Source organism: Danaus plexippus, chromosome Z (genome assembly GCF_018135715.1).
Source record: "Danaus plexippus chromosome Z, MEX_DaPlex, whole genome shotgun sequence".
In the NCBI taxonomy this organism is placed as follows: Eukaryota; Metazoa; Arthropoda; class Insecta; order Lepidoptera; family Nymphalidae; genus Danaus; species Danaus plexippus.
The window spans coordinates 2,948,902-2,966,704 of NC_083559.1; the positions used below are offsets into that span (position 1 = coordinate 2,948,902).

At 29.5% G+C, this 17,803-nt stretch overlaps 1 protein-coding gene across 3 annotated transcripts in view; it reads left to right on the plus strand.

The window, feature by feature from the left end:
• Positions 1-17,803, plus strand: part of LOC116777282 (potassium voltage-gated channel protein Shaker) — a 123,420-nt gene that overhangs the window by 52,811 nt on the left and 52,806 nt on the right. For 2 of the 3 annotated variants that reach the window (XM_061526020.1, XM_061526018.1), the window contains one exon: positions 16,644-17,069. The exons of the other annotated variant lie outside the window; for it this stretch is intronic. In XM_061526020.1, coding sequence (XP_061382004.1) covers positions 16,960-17,069 — 110 coding nt within the window. In that variant the 5' untranslated portion in view covers positions 16,644-16,959. Of the gene's footprint in view, positions 1-16,643; positions 17,070-17,803 lie in introns of those variants that run through there. 3 annotated transcript variants of the gene reach the window in all.

Below are 17,803 nucleotides of genomic sequence, written 5' to 3' on the forward strand. Positions count from 1 at the left end.
TGGCTGCGCGCCAACCTTAACCTTAGGGAAGTCTTATGTAGCCTAGAATATAAGTATGATCTATTACTATGAAAACTTTTTAACTGAATTTGAGACGAAACACCGTATATCCCCACCAAATTATCTAGATATGATTTATTATGTTTATGGAATATTATAAAAATTATGACAGTTTCAGTGAATACGCAAAGTATCGGAATAACCAACTCACGTGTATAAAAAGCAACGTCCTTGTGCGTAAAGGGGTAGGGAAAACAAAGCTTTGCTATTGGTCCTATGCATTTCTCATTTCTCAGTCAGTCTGTGCTAGACCGCGCTTTGGGATGCGCGCATTGTAGACGATGTACCGGTGTTTGTGATGTGAGACGTGACATGAAATAGGGCTTCATAAAAATACGATTTAATATGACTAAACAACTTTTATATCACATACGATTACGATCAACTTACTAAAGTTTTCGTTCGAAACAATGGTGAAGAAATATCGAAAGATTCTTAGTATAGTTCGTGTAAAAAATTCAAGTGAAAATAAAATTTTATTGTTACCAAATATTATAAAACTTTTGAATCCACGCTAGAAGCAAATGACGAGTGATTAGTGATTTTTTAATTACTGTGCATTTCTTTCATAAAATACATTGCCATTACTGAATAACAAATATAACTATCGAATTTAAAACCATACGAAGTAGAGAACGTAACTTTATTATTAAATATTAAATTGTTTAAATAAAACGTTTCATACCAGTAAGTAATAATACAATTGTGATAAAAAAAAAATTGAATTAGTCCACAGTTACGCAATGATCTTAACGTTGCACTACAAGACTTAACTCAAAGCATTGAACATTTGAAACCTTACATTAATATATTGAATACTAGAGTCGTTTAACTGAAATGAGATGGATTTATACAATTAAATTGTTTTTACCTCTGTTATTAAAAACATCGTTGCTACGATAATTCCATACTGACCCACTTACTTGTGTTATAGTGTTGTATTGTAACAATCAATTTTTATACGTGTATGTATAATCATTTAACGTAATTATAATCATAAGGCTGTTCTGTTAAAGTAATAAACGTTTTTTTATTGATTTTTCTATTAAAAATTATTGAAAATACTGATACCATAAAGAAGTTAATAATTCACTTCTATATTATTTTTTTGTATTACCATATACATAAAAATAACGAATATAATATAGTTTTAATATATATGCAAATAAATGGGCATATAATATGTTTAGTCATTAAAATACTTTGTACATTGATAAGTCCTTAAAATTTCTAGTATCACCAAAACTTACTTATCATATTTTTTATAAAAATCTTAAGCGTCAAAAGTTACTAAATTACCTCTTCATTCAATTCTAAGAAAGTTTCAAGTGAAACAAAAAAGTTTTTTTCTTAACAAACAGAACCTCCAAATACATAAATACAAAGTAACGTGAATAATAATAAATGTCTAGGTATTAGTATGCTTTAACATTTAAAACGATAAACTAACAACGCCATCCTTCATTAAATGTACTTATTTTACAGTCGCTTTATTTGATATTTGCTTTCCAGATTCAGTTCGAGAGTTTATTGAATTTTTGCAACATAAAGTATGAAATCCAACCGAAGTTCAAAACGTTGTTTGCACAAATAACAGTTGAAAGTTGGTAGTGTTCGTTCGTATTTATATTTTAAACAAAACTGTCTGTTTAAACATTTACATTTAGATAAACTTCAAAATTATTTCACTAAATTCTATTGAACAATTTATATTATACACATACAACAATTCTAACAAAGGGATGGCATCGACATGCAGTCCAAACCCTCGTCAGTTAATTAATCTCCAAAGCTATTTAGATGCACATAAACCGAGAGCTTCTTTAATATATACAGCTGTAACATTCGTTACATTTTCCTTATTTTATAACAAAATTTGTATCTAAAAACGCGAAACAAATATAGCAGAACTTAAATGTCTTGATGATATTAAAATAGACTGAAGTTTCTTTAACACCACTATATCCTAAGGCGATGCGGCCAAGCTACACTCCTTATTTGACTCCCGCATTTTCTTCCATTTGTGATTAGAAGAAGTTTTACCCAATCTTTATTTTTTAATTAAGTTTTTAATTTGTTTCTATACTATTTCATTTGTTTTATACACTACAGTAAAATCAGAATAATATTTAAAAGTTCTTTCTCAAAAATATAAAATGAAATAAAATTGAAAGAACGTCCGAAAAAATGTACGGATTGTCGTGAAAATCATTAAGTGTACAATTATTCGTCCCTTGAAGGCAAAAGTACTAAAAATATTGTGTAAAACATGCAATACTTTTGATTATCACGTATACGTGCAGTTAAAATTCATAGCAAAAATCACAACGTCATATTATAAAAACTAAATTCAAAAAGTTTTAATAAATACAGCGAAAATTTTGAAATATTTAACATTATTATGTTTTAATTCTGGTAAACTCGGGGAAGTTTGCCTTTACTTACACCGGCTTCTCGTTTGTACAACTTTTATCCGTTGCATGTCTCTGAATTTAAATAGGTGTGTGTTTTCGGAAGCTTTTAGCGCTTATGAAGTGCTTCAAAGCGGATAATTTTATATCTCAGTGAGACAATATAGATCCGCTAATGTGAGATCCTTACTGTCGATATATCAATTTGCCCTCGAGACACGTTTTCGTTCCATCGTTATACTAGGATATAAATTAATAAAATACTTCTCGTGCGAGGATACATTTGTTGAGGAAATTGAATTTATCATTAAATTTCCTTTGTTGATAAAATGAGAAAATATCTTATAAAATCTAGTAATAATATTACTTATACGCTCGTTACAATATAATTTATTATCACACTTCAAATGTTGTCGGAATGTTATTTTGGTACCTTGTCATATTAATCACAGAGCGACGACAAGTTAGAGCCGTCAGTACTAGAATTGTTGCCACTGCCAAGAAATACATTGCGATAAAGTACTTAGTAATCTAACTTGATTTTATATAAAAATTAGTGTTTATGTCAAATAACAAGGCATGTGTTGACAATGTAAATTTTATTAAAGACCAAAATAAAACAGGCATCACAAGAAAATTTTTTTAAAATATGTATAATCGCTTATATATTATAAACTAGCAAAAAAGACATTCTATAAGAATTTTCATGTACAAGAACATAAATTATTCATTGTTACATAGATAACAGGTGATGCAAACGATGTTCAGGCAACGAGATAAAACTATAATTTTCTACATGAAGACTTTTAGCTATTAATATGCAAAAAGCAATTTTAAATTCATTGTAAACAACTGAAATTATTTATAAAAAACCGCATAGAAAAATATTTATTACTCAATCATTGAAAATTAAAATAATGAAAATATATGAAAGGCATTCAGTTAAAATATACAACAAAAAATAATTTTTCACTATTCAATTGAATTAAATGTCAGTATGGCATTTCACGATGGCTCACCGCTCCACAAATGTCTGATTACATTTGTAGGCCTCAAAACAATGAATTATTAGTAAGCTATTGATTTATTTCGAAATAATATTTGAGATAACATTTTATTACTTGTATCAAATTGTACCGTGATGCAATTAAGAATCGGTGAACATCGTAATTACGTCTGCTAAATCTTAATAATATTTTTTTCATACATGAATACGTAAATATTTAATTATATATCATTATATATTTAAAAACAAAATGATTTTGGGAATAGAGATTTTCTTGAATGTATGATAGATTATAAGGATATCGTACTCCGTAATTCACAAAAGATATTTTTTTAAAATATAAGTTCGCACGAAAGTTTAGCATGAATTTATAGGAAATGAAAATTAAGACTTATATACAATTCATATGGCGATAAATTGTATGAAATTGAATGTTGTCTTTAAAAGTTTCCATTCGTCAATTTGAATATGCTTTCGACACCCCTGGAACGATTAGGCAAATCGTGAAGAAATTCCCAAAACTTTTTTTTGTGGAAAATCTTCTGATAGAAGAAAAAATGTCACGTAACAGAACCTTATTACCGTATTCGTTGTATATGTACTTTTTATTTATTTTATAAAAAGTAATGAAATAGAATTATATTTTTCGGTATTACTTTCTTTATTTTATTTGTTAATATTTTAGCCGATGTTTCAAGGACGATACGAAAGTGTCCGGACACTCTAATCTCGTCTTCCCCTTATTGGGGTCACAGCAAAAGTGGTCGAAGAGTAAACCCGTAAGACAGAGTTTTATTTTAATTTGTCCACACAAAGGTATTAGATATAATTATAAAAAATCATTGATTTATTGTCTATAAACTATTTTGCAAACTTTAACACCCACATTCTAAGATTAAACTTTATCACACCATCTCATACTTCCACAACTTAACTGTCGGACGTATAAATTAATATTGGCAAGAGAGTTCGTTTTGATTTACTTTCAAACGCGAAGTTCGAAGGTGTTTAATATTTGTTCACTGCACTTTCATACATTTACAATTTTCAATACAATAAAAAATTCAAACCAATACCAAACCAATGCAATTAGTTGATCGACATGAATTTACAGAAAAACAAAAGCTTCGTGAAAATTTTAAGTAATTGTTGCATAGTCATCACTTTGAAATTATGTAAGCAGACAGCCAACAAAAGCCGGTGCATCCGAAACTTTAGGGACTGTATCTAAAAGTAGCCAGTGAGAAAATAAACACGAAAAGACGATGTGCATCTCAAATCTTAGAAGTATAAAAAAGAAGTCAAGCATTACCTTACCTATCCCGCTATATAAATCATTACCAGGCTTTTGTTATAATAAACATAACTCGAAAGTTTTATTTAATTTTACATCGCTGCAGTTTCGTCTGGTTGAAATGGCCGCAGTCGTAAATGTTTTTTAAATTTCACGTCAATTACAATTATAATTTTAATTAAAACGATTTTTTTCGGATGGCGAAGTCGTGTTCTTTAATTTGCGCATATTACATATGCATGTTTCTGGCGTAGGTTACTGAATTTTTTATGCTACAATGATTTTTGAACACACCTGCCTAAGGTGAAGCATGGCCATTACGTATTAAAGGCACGAATTTCCTTACACACTTGAAACATTGACAACTATGAGTTGAAGTGTTCTCAGTCTGAGTACTTTCCTTACGATTTCTTTGTCACGGTTGATCTTTGACGGGGTTAGTAACAAGTTTGTGAATTATGTAGGGCATAATTAGTTTGGACTCACACTAACGAAACTAAAACATTTCGGGAGGTTGAATAGAATGCTAAATTTATAGGTTTTATTATCAATATTAAACCTTTGTATAAACCCTAATGAGTGATTACTAATATTTATTCTTGAAATGTACTGTTTATCTTAAATTTAAGAAAATTATAAATCCTAAGTGTATTGTTGAAAACTATTTTTATCCTTCACGTATTCTGTTACAACTACGGACAGCGAAAATTTGACTTAAAACGTATTGTGTTGAAGAAAATATTTTCAAATGTTCTAAATGAATAAAAAATTTCATAAAAAAAAAATTAATAGTTGTCCAATGTCATAATATATGTACATTGTATGTATCGCCTCGGATCTTTGCCTTCACAATAATCCGAAAATAACAATGACGAGTATGAAACCCAAGCAGTGTTATGTTAGGAAGTAAGCCTTATTAAACTTGTCAGTATATGCTCTACACGCGATAGCCCTTATATTATATTATACAAATGAGAATATAAGCCCGTAATCATATTTAAATATAATAAGTTAATGGCATATAACTATTGTATATTCCTTGTATATGTTATTTAAAATAATGAAACATTTTCATTTTAAATGAAGGGAAATAATTAATCCGATTTTATGACAATGCTCGAGAATGCGGAAAATTAATTAATACCTTTTTAATTTAACTTATAGCAATGTTTTCTTTATTCATATGAAGCTTCCTAAACACGTGCTATATATGTATTCTTTAGTGCTGTTGTGTTTAAAATAACTTTTAAATTACATACTAAGATCTAATATATCGAGGGCAAAGAGTTTATTAATTTAATCCTGAGGGATACGAAGATAACCTTAATAACATTTTGTTTATTTATTTTGGAAAAGTGAACATTTAACACCATTTTAAACCAGCACGGGGTTAAACAAATAAAATTTATGCCTTGCCTGCAAAGCTCTTATCATCAATACCGCAGTTGCACGCTCGTAAATCGTCCTCTAAATTTTTTTGCTAACTAATAGGCCAATCTTTAGCAAACAAAGTAAACATTGCTTTTTTTTGTAATTGTTTCTAAAGTTATATAACTGAAATTCTCGAACAAATCACTCCATATATCATATTTAAAATAATTTTGAAGTATATCACGTATATTTCCTAATAATAATTTGAAAAGCCTCAAAGACCTATCACCTACTTTCACTGCAAGCAATTGGGACACAACCGTTCCGTCAAACTTTAATTTTAATACATACATATATTTTTCTGTGTCAACACTTAAGAATAAATGTAATGAAAATTTTATCATATAAATGCAAAACACTTGCCTCTGACAGCAAAGCCAGTTCCACTCAATAAAAAAAGCTTGTACTAAAGGGCGCCATTATTCATGACCTATACTATAATTAATTTCTACATTCACGTCGGTACTTTCAAATCTATGTTGGTATGAAGGTATTTGTCGCTTGAGCCGATTTCATTAAAATTTTTATGCTTATCAAAATTCGACAGCACAATCAGTGGTAACTTAAGTATAGTGCATTTTTTACAATTTCCACCGAGGTCAAGTCGATCGGACATGCTGAGGCATGCGGTAGAACAGGAGTAACTTTAATTTATTATGTTTATGACTCTTTTTATAATGAGTGGGTGTTGCGTTTGTTTGAAAACTCATGTGATAGTAGTTTTTTGCCCACAAATATTGAAGGTGTGTTCCTTCGTTCTGTTATAATCCATTCCTATTCCTAAGAGTGCTTTAATTATTGAATTTTGCATTTGTCCTCAAGGAAGTATGGCATAATAGTTGTGTTTGGGATGCAGAATGGTGATTCGGACTATAGATAGCGCTGTTGTATAGTTATTATATAGACTCTTTTAAGCAAACATTTTTCATTCTATTCTAAATCCAAATCCGATCTCCGCTCTCACGATTTTGCTATAAAATAATGTATTGGTTAAGTTAATTGTATTGAGATAAAATAAAGAGATATTGAATGCCTTAATAAATTTATAAGATTTTTGAAATATCTTTGATAAAGAAATTATTTATAATCTATTTATTTTAATGTCATATAAAATAATAAAAAACATTATATTTTAAATTAATCAGCATGAAAAACAAATACTTAGTTTCACTACAAGTACTAACAGTACGAGTATTTAACGTATTACGTAGGTACGCATTTAACGCACAAGAATTATGAAGGTCGCAATATAAGCCGCGTGGTAACCATCGATTTTTATATCTCGACCGTGCTTTACACCCTTTGTGGTAGGGTCCTTCTCTATACGTTTGTAAATCATTTAATTTCTTATATTTACATCCCACTTCCCACTCTCACTGGAAATTGTCGATTTAAAAACGTAACAATTAACATAAGCAATTCTATTTCATCTTTCTAGTTTTAACACTTTAGTAATTAATTTTGATATTTTTCAAGTTTGTTCTGGAAAAAATTAAAGTCAGAAAAATAAGTTTACGAGACAAAATATGACGAAAAATTTATACTAAGAAGCTAATATTTAATTTATTTACTAAGTAAAGTAGAGTACTAAAAATTTTATGTGCAAATAAACATAGCACACACCATCACCAGCAATGAAAGGGCTAAAGTTCATTACAATTGGTGAACGCATGAGCGAAAACCTTGGACTTTATTTAGACGTAATTTACAATATATTCAAGAAGGAATAATACCTATAACTTCATGTTTCTTATAACTTTTCGTCATGTGACGAATAAGACTTTGAAAATGTATGCAAATTTGTTTCAATGATTCACTATAATGAGTGAGTGTGGCTGCGATTCAGATGCCAACCATTTTTGGCATAGAACATTTTGGTTGACAATATATTTTTTTATCAATGGGCATTGTTAAAAACACAATTCCTACCACCTCGCGTGATCGTTCATGGATTTTACTTGCTACAACTGGATCGTATAAAAAAGACATCAATTTATAATTATGTCTTACTCGGACATGTAAGTAAACATATCAATGTAAAATTTTCAAAATAAAATCTCATCACTGTGTCTTGCGTCCCACTTTGAAGAACGTTCATGAATCCCTAAACCCGGTGAGGGTTAACTTATTATATTCGTACGAATATTAAAGTATGTCCCCACATACACATATGTGAATATATCTTGCTTATCTCGCCTTTTAGATACTTGAAATATTCTGCCAAAATTTTTTGTCTAATAAGGGTAATGAATAATAGCGACCTATTTACTTTTGAACATATAATAATTTAAACTCTATACCCTATATTTTATTGAACCACGCCTTAAAAAAACAAAGTCGTGATCAAGTAAATGAAAGAGCTCATATAAACTCTTATCTTTTTAATACTCTAAAGTCCTTATATCAATAAAAAAAAAAACTTGTTAAAAAAGGGGATTTCTTTTAAAAATCGTGTTCTATTTAAATAACATCTGAGTAACTCACTTATTCAACCTTTGTTTAAGAATTCATGGCACTTAGCACTTTCATACATATTACGCAAACTCAGTGTAATAAAATAAGAGTTCTATTTCTCCAGCGTAAAATCAAAATACAAATACAAATGATATACAATAAAAACAAATACGTAGACTTACTCATTTTTCTACTCCACCGGCATATTATTGAAGCTGTTGTAAGAAATATACCGTAAAAATTGAAGATGTTATGTAAATACAGTTTCTTTTGTTTATAGTTTACTGTATTAAATAACATTTCAATATTCAATTTCAGTTATAAAACTGGCTGTAGTAAGAGCTTTAAAGATTTATGTTGAAGTTGCTGTATGGTGAAGTTATTAAGTATAGGCATAATTGATTACAAAAATATAGGTTATTTTAAAGAACAAAATTATTATCCCAAATATATGTGACACATTTTGCTAGCTTTGATATTGGCATAAGTCAACATTGCCAGCGCAAATTGAGCGGAACTTCAAGAGAGGTAAACAATACACGACGGCTTACATGTCTGTGTTTTAATAATATATTTATAATTATGCGACGCGAAAGACTTAAAGCTAGTGTAGCACTAAGATAAATATGATTTGTTTAAGTTAAAGCGTATTAAATTGTTTGTACAATCATTTAAATGAGGGTCATGAAATACTATTCTCTTTTATAGCGAAAATTGGTTCCAAATTAAAAGTATTTAGTCCTTGGAATGTTATAGTGATGCGATATTTATTTCAATTATTATATTAAATCTGCAGTTAAAGTTTTTTAGTCTTTTTAATATTTCTATTATGTTACAAAATTTAACAAATTAATTTAAAATTCATGTTATACCAAATTTAACAGTAAATACTGTTTAAAGAAACTCAGCATTTAAGTTAGGTTACAATATTAACTTATTACATTACGAAATATTTATTAATTTCTTAAGAAATATTTTCTTTCCTCTCTAAGATACTAAGTTCAATCGTAGCTTAACCCTCTCTTTAAGACGTGCTCAACAATCTCTCAATTCTGTATAGAAAAAAAAAAACTAAAAAATATTGCCTTCCTTCGTTATAAGTTATAAATAAAATAGATCTTTAGTAATACTGATGACGTCAAAGGATTGAGATTATTAAGAATTTTATATTTTCTTATTATACAGCAATAAATATAAATTTTATTTTCATAATGAATTTATAAACCACAAACAATAGACAGGTCCTAATAATCTGATATTATATATTTATCTTTATATAAATATAAGGAAAACTCTCTACATATTTACGAGGCTACTTAATAACAACATTAATATACATTCTGCATCTCGAATCATTTATAGTCGAATCGATAACTTTAACGTCAGAATCGACTTTGCATAACATATGCGAATGAACTTGGAACTGCATCAAATCGCGAAGTAATTTGCAGTGTAGTTTAATTTAGAGTAATTTAAGAACATACATTAGAAGTCGTCGAAGATCCTGCGACGAGGTAGCCATTCGCCCGTGACGAATTAAAAAAAAATTAAAACAATACATTTATTATATTAAAATGTAGAATATTTTTTTATTGATAAAATAATTTTCATAGTAAAATTCAATTTTAGTCTTTTCTCACCAGGCTTACTATTTTCCATTGAACAGTCGGAAATATTAATAAACATGATCAATAGAAACAAAAAAGTCTTTCAACTTAACTTTAACAACAACAGAATATTTACATACATTTTCCTTTAAAAATGTTGATACAGAAATTATGTCGGATATTGTTATTTGTTACGTTTTTACCGATTTATTTTAGTGCATGTTTTTTTTATAAAGAGTTAATTGAAAATTCATTAACTTTATCTGAATAGTGTTCCCAAATTGACGAAGAGTTACCAATTGGATGGCTATGATGAATAGAGAGTCTGATATCACGTTTGACATTGAATTAATTGAATTGCTTACTTCTGAAAATAGACTGATTATAATTCAAAATTCAAAATATATCAAATTAGCGGTTATATTATACTTTATGGTGATAGTTCATTTTGAAGATGATATTTGTATTTTCTTCGGCACTACAGAGATAGTATCCTTTATATAGAATATTTCTGCATCGCTTTATGCTGTCCGTTATGGGATTGTAAGTTCTTATGTCTATTTAATTTCTTGTAGTTGCACCATTTTTTCTAACATCAATAACTTTTTTAAATATAAAAAACATACTCAATGTTTAATCCTACGTTACTCTAGACTCGATACGAAAATCAAAAATATTAATCGCGTTTGAATTGATTAGAATATATTTTCATGACGTAACCAGGATGTCTTTGAAATATTTGAGAGACTTCAAATATGCTGTAACTCGTATAGTGGACGTTACCGTTCACTTTCGACACGTCCCATCTATCATCGGTGTATCCCATCTGTCATAATACTTTTACGACTATTCGAAATAAATGATATTACCATTAAAAAAAAATTTTTGTCATCACGTATTTATCTTTCAAAAATTTGTATCATAAAACATATGAACCTTTATTTTTACGTGCTAAACTACTAAAATATAGACTATAGCAATATTTTGTGTTGAAAGTGTAAACGATACCTTAAATTATACCGCCATATTCTAACGTTTAAATCCCGTACACGAGTTTGAGGTTCTATTTGCCAGGCATTTGAAATATTTTGCATATTCCAAGACTTCAGTGGATACACCTGTATGCATAGTATGGGCTTGGGCTTACACGCTAAAATTCTCTATGAATTATTCCATCACTACGTATTCTTTTTTATTTTTATTTTATGATACTTTTAAATAGGCTACAAAGAAAAACATATCTGACACATTTTTAAATAACTCTAAACGAAATGGAATGGGACCTGATTTTTCTATCTAAGAACTAAAACACTATTGAATTCATAATATTATATTGACTGTAGCGGATAAAACTAAGTCTATAAAAGCTTTTGTCATGCTGCTTTAAGTTGATCTCGTCTTGTAGATACTTCTTAGCTTTAGAGCGTTTTATTTGAAATGCAGGCTACATTTTCAAATAAAATATATATTCTCTGAAATAAAACCTTCATACATATGTAGTGTAGGTGAATAAATTTTAGATTATTATTTGGTGTACACATTAAAAGTATATTTATAATAGTATTTATCTTTATTTCTGGAAATAAAAAAGGCGATGTAATTAATCTGTGATCAGTACAGTAGATTGGCCATTAATATTTGTGGGGTCGTGGGCAAACATATTTGATCTCGTCTGAACCGTAGTTTAACAATTATCTACTGCTGTAACTTAGTTGTACGCAAATTTCACCAACACTCCACAGTTTAAACGACCACGACGCTGTAATATCAACATTCAAGATTTCATGTTCAAATCGTTTTTGGCAAAGCGAAATCGATGATCGCCGGCATGCAATAATCATTTCGGGTGCTCGGTGTTGCATATTTTGGAAATCAGATTTCACTCTGTGAACATTCGATTAAACGTCAAATTCACCAAACTATTTACTCATCGCTTTATCGGCTATCGGCGACGAAACACAGATTGATTAATAAATATAAAAATTCGATATTTTCCCTTTCAAAAAATCTTCAAATGTAAATCAATACATTCAGTATAACAATAAAATCTGCACATGAAAAAAATGTCAACGTACTTGAAGTATTTTAGAATTGTATGAGACAACTCAGATCAGATATCACTAAGTAATCCTAAAGAGATTAATGTTCCACTCAAAGTTCTATTCGGATGCAGTCGGACGGCAAACGTGATTAGGTTAAAGAGAATGTTTCACTTTGAGGAACGAATTTCGCCCGCTATTATATTAAAGCAATTCACAACTTTCCAGAAAATCGCTGCCTTACTGTGCAATTTTTGGTTGGAAGTGATAAACATAATTATGAATCTGCCTAGACAATTGCTCGTTATTACTTCTTCGCTTTCTCACAGACAGATTCCATTTAAATTATTATCTATTTAGCGATTAAAACGCTACTATGCACGAACATGTTTTTTTTTTTGTAATCTTTACTTGTTTAGATTAGTATAAAATTTATGATTATATACTTAAACTTGAAATAGATGATTAAGTGAATAACAAAGAAAGCGTTTCTTTACAAAACTGTCTCTTGTCAGTGGTAACCAGAATTCAAAAGGGAATAGAAAAACTAAATCGGCACTATCTAAAATTCCCGGTGTGCACGGCTCCTGAGTATCATGAAAATTTAAATTATCACTGAGTCGAAGAAAAAGGAAAAGAAGCAGCTTTGAGGACTAAAGTATATTTATTTAGTACGACACCTTCAAATAGTCCAAAGTAATATTTCTAACTGCCTAAATTAGACGAGTACACCGCACATGTGAGATTTTGAAACTATTATCGTGTTAAATAATAATTTATAAAAAGGGATGATTTTTTAAATATTTCCCTGAAAAACCGAATAAAATCTATACAATATGTACATACATTATTTGCCTAAAACTTGTTTTCAAAGTCGTCAACCTTTTAATATAACATAACAGTCCCCAAATACTTTAATTCTCCGAGTCCACGCGATCAAAACGATTTGACGGAATGATTTCGTGTTTTGAGGCTTAGACATAAAACTGCATAGTACCCAAATAATTAAAGATCGTGAAAGTCATTCTTGACAGTTTATTCTAATGTCATATTTAGCATTTGTTGTTTATTCCTTTGTCAAAATTATTCCGATGAGAACAAAAATTCCGAAGGAAAAAACTCTGTAACTATTTCAATTTTCGTGAACTATAAAACTCAGTCTAAGTGGACAGCCTACATATCACTCTAAACGTTTGTCCAACTGCAACTTAAAGCTTTTATGGCTACAGGCTTAGGGGTTTTATTTTAATACCCGTAGAACTAGAATTTCGTTACTTTAACTGTAAAGGTAGTAGTTAAGGATTGTTTTGTTTCCTGCTTATACCATTTTATGTCTTCTATAATTTATGACATTTTAGAAGTTTTTATCCTCTCGATACTATAAATTTGATAAAATGTAAACCTGATATTTCGTTGCGAAATTAGCGTAGTTGAATTAAATCAGTATCAAAATGTTACGATTAGCACCGGTAAATATTTATAATAAGTTCTAGCACAAAAGAAGCCGAAAATTTCGATTGACGCTAAAAATTCAAATGTGTTATGAAGAAACTTATATTAGTAGTTAGAGTCTTTTAATCAGATTACATTCCAAACTAAATATAATACAGCCGAATTCCTAAAGTTATTGGAATGTTAGTATTTTCTTTGTACGTAAACTGAACACGATACTTTCTTTGTAATGTCTTACAGTATACAACTTCTTAAACCACCATTTTTTATGGTACAAAATTTTATTTCAATACAAAAAAATATACGCAGAAAAAAAAAAATTTAGTCACTGTCACATTGAACATCGACCTATAGTTATGATTAAGTAAAATTTTTATTTTAAATACGAACGGGTGCAAGAACTTTATTAAATTACAAACAATCGCATGTCTACGTTTTTTGACTTCTATTGCTCGTCGCATGTTCGCACGCGTCACGCTACAATCCTACGTACAACCAATTAACGATCCGGCTATTTGTTTTTTTGGTAATAATATAACTAATTAGAAACCGGGATGATAAGTAACGTTACATTGAAAACCGACACCAGACGCCGTTCAAAAACCAACATGCAAATATAAAGTAATAAATACTGTTAGAAACGATAATAAAACAATATTTCCGAACAGTCAGTCCCTGAACCAAAACCTGTACAAAATTTACTTTGTTCATTTCAACAACAAACTAACAACGAGTTTGTGACCACGCTTGTGAAGTCTTTTGAATATTTAAAAACTTGATACACATTTCAAGAACATTTACTTTGTATTTAATTTACTTTTGAATTTGTTTTGTTCGTTGCAAATAGGATCGCGTTAGTCTTAAATTGTTTGTGTTCTATGTTTATAGCTATTATTTACATTATATAGTTGGTTGGTTTTTCTATAATTGTGATCTAATAAAGCTAAGCTTCAACGCCGTACTCACTGAATTACATGCTATTATTAAAGCACACTATCGTTCTAGTCGATACTAAGTGTTGTTTTATAACCAATAAAGTTCATCGTTTTGTTTGCATTACTATTTGATTTTCATTATGATACATTACGGACACTAATAATTACGTTAGCAGTAAAATATAAAAATCCTAATAATATATAATATAATATTTATCAAACCTCAGTATTGTGGATGAATAAATAATTTTTTACTGAAAAAAATGAAGAATCTCTTCAATATATACTTAATACAAGTGCGCTTTAGACCCTTACGTATCATCAAAACGCCAATATCAATTCTATTTTATTTCTTTTGTAACAGTGTACGTCAAGGCATTCGTTACATCTGAAGAGTTACCAATCTTACAATTTCTTTAATTTTCAGCTCAAATAATCTCAAAGAATCGTTTTTATATTATTTTTTAATAGAAAATTACTTGAAATGTTTTGTTAATATCAAATTGTGTTGAATTAATAAAAGCGTTGGTGTTAGGTCTGTCATTTACCTTTATTAATATCAAACCGATAAATTTAACGGCAACCTAAAAATAGGCAAATTCCAGAAGAAATAGTAGATAGACGTATTTTAACATCTTAACATTTAAAATCAGTACATTATTAGGTGAAGCGAATCCGAAAACGGGAAAGTATAGGTAAAAAAAATATATATTTTTATGAGAGTCGGTTTAATGTCGATGGAGGAAATACCATGATTGCAGGAAAGGCATCCCCTTAGTTGAGCGTAATGGGAACAGCAAGCGAATAGGGTTACCAAGAATCCCATTTGAATATGGATAATCCCCATCATACATGCTAAAAGCTCTGTTTGTCTTACAATACAGACCTTCATTGTTACAAAATTATTTTGTTCCAAAATACGAACGTCTTGAGGACTAAAAAATGATAACAAGTGAGATACGATTTATTACACATTATATAACGTAAGTGCAACCGAACTATATGTAATCACAGTGAAATATTTCGTATGTTTTATGATTGAACCAATAAGTTATAAGTCCTATTAAAAAAAAAACAACAGCTCAGGCCGACAAATTGAAAAGTAAATTACTTGCGCTTATTCAATTTTTTGTCTCTTTTGAGCTAGCGAATGCGTAACAATCCCACGTGCAATAACAAAACCGAGCCATAACGTTTATATGCTATCTAAATATTTCAGTATGACTTCGAATTAGAATCATTTATATGATTATGATATGGACTTAGATTTTACGGTATTTCTTTTAAGATTTCGCATTAAAAATATTTTAATCTTTGATACTGTTTTGTATATTAAGGCAGACATGCCAAAAGAATATCATTAGACAACAGTATAATTAGGCAACAGAATTAGACAACAGTATTATATACAGACTGTATAGTTGCAACATAATTAAATGGCATTCCCAAAAACGCCCACCCTGTTGTCATAAAATTTATAATACATTGTGGAGATAAAGTTTTATAATAATAAAAGTTCTAAGAACATAATTTTAGTTCTGGTTGCTTGTATTTAATAGCTATATTTTCATCTTATAACAAAATCTTGGCAGGCATTCCCATGGTACTGGTGAGCCTTTGTTCAAATTAAGACACAGATAAATCGTTTATTTTAAATATTTTGTGTCATATATAAATGAAAAAATCTTATATATCATTTGATGTACTTGCACGCATTTAAAACAATATTTTTTCAAGAGATCTTCTTCAAATTCATCATCAATTAATTTAAATTTCATAATAGTCCGACTCAACAAATATTTAACAACGTATCACATTCATGCGTCGCGATGTATTATCATATAGCCTCATTATATAGCCTTCATATGTTATAAAGTGAAACTCCAAAACGGACGCTGAACCTTCTACTAACAGCTGTATAATCTCTCGTTACTTTTACTTTTTATTTTGACAGATGCTGTTAACACATAACAAACTAAGCCGCGATCGATATGAAATATCAAACGCGGCAAAGAACTTAAATAAAACAATACATATGTAGTTATAATTACAACAAATCGACTTATGACGAGATACAATAATATAATTGTGATTATTAGAGAGTACTATACCAATGAATGCGTCCAAATTTTTCGAATTAGATAAACATTTTTCATAGTATATATGTAGAGAGACGCTCGCGGGTGAAGAGATGAAAGTTGCAACCGTGAGTTACGGTGATGTCATGACTATGGGTATTTGACTGTCGGGTATGTTGTAACGCCAGCAATATGGCCGCTGTAGCCGGCCTCTATGGACTTGGCGACGAACAGCGCGGAAGACACCGCCGAGGTCAAACCAACGCAGAGCGCTCCGAATCCAGGGATGATAATACAGAGGCGTAAGTATATCACTGTGACTTTAAACATCTCAAAATGACACATTTAAATATGGCACCTTTACAACTGACCAAATATATCAAAAAAACTTTATTTCTGACAAGATCGCATCTTTAGTTCTGTAACATAAATCAATTTAAGCTCTACCATTTAGGGTTGTAATTTGTTAAACCATTTTTTAAAGATTTTTTTTTTGTCAACATTAAATAGCCTTTCCATATACTGCCTAAAACTCGGAATGTTTTTATTTAAACATTTTCTTACGTCTGAATTGAGTTCCCTTTGATTATTTAAAATCATTATTCAGCATAGAATATCTATTTTATATTTTATATTTAGTTACTTAGTTTCCAATATAACAATTAATATGCATAAGTTTGATGGATCTATAATCAACTTACGGATCAATTTTCAATTTACTCCGCTTAAAATATTCAGTCGCTTAAACAACGGGACCATGTGTGAATTTTCCGAGGAAATAATGCTATAACTAAAATTTGCATATCTTAGCCGAAAGACAGGTGGAGTTTTTTTTTTTCTTTTTGGATAATAATTCGACCTTGTTTTTTAAGTAAATTTATGTACACGTTTCTGATACACAGAACGTGGAACGCCTTGTTTCATAGATGAATTTAAAACACCAGTTAATAATATTCATATCAGAACGACAAAATTATTTATATATCAAATTATTTTCGTCTAAATCATGGTATTAATATCTTATTAATAATATGCT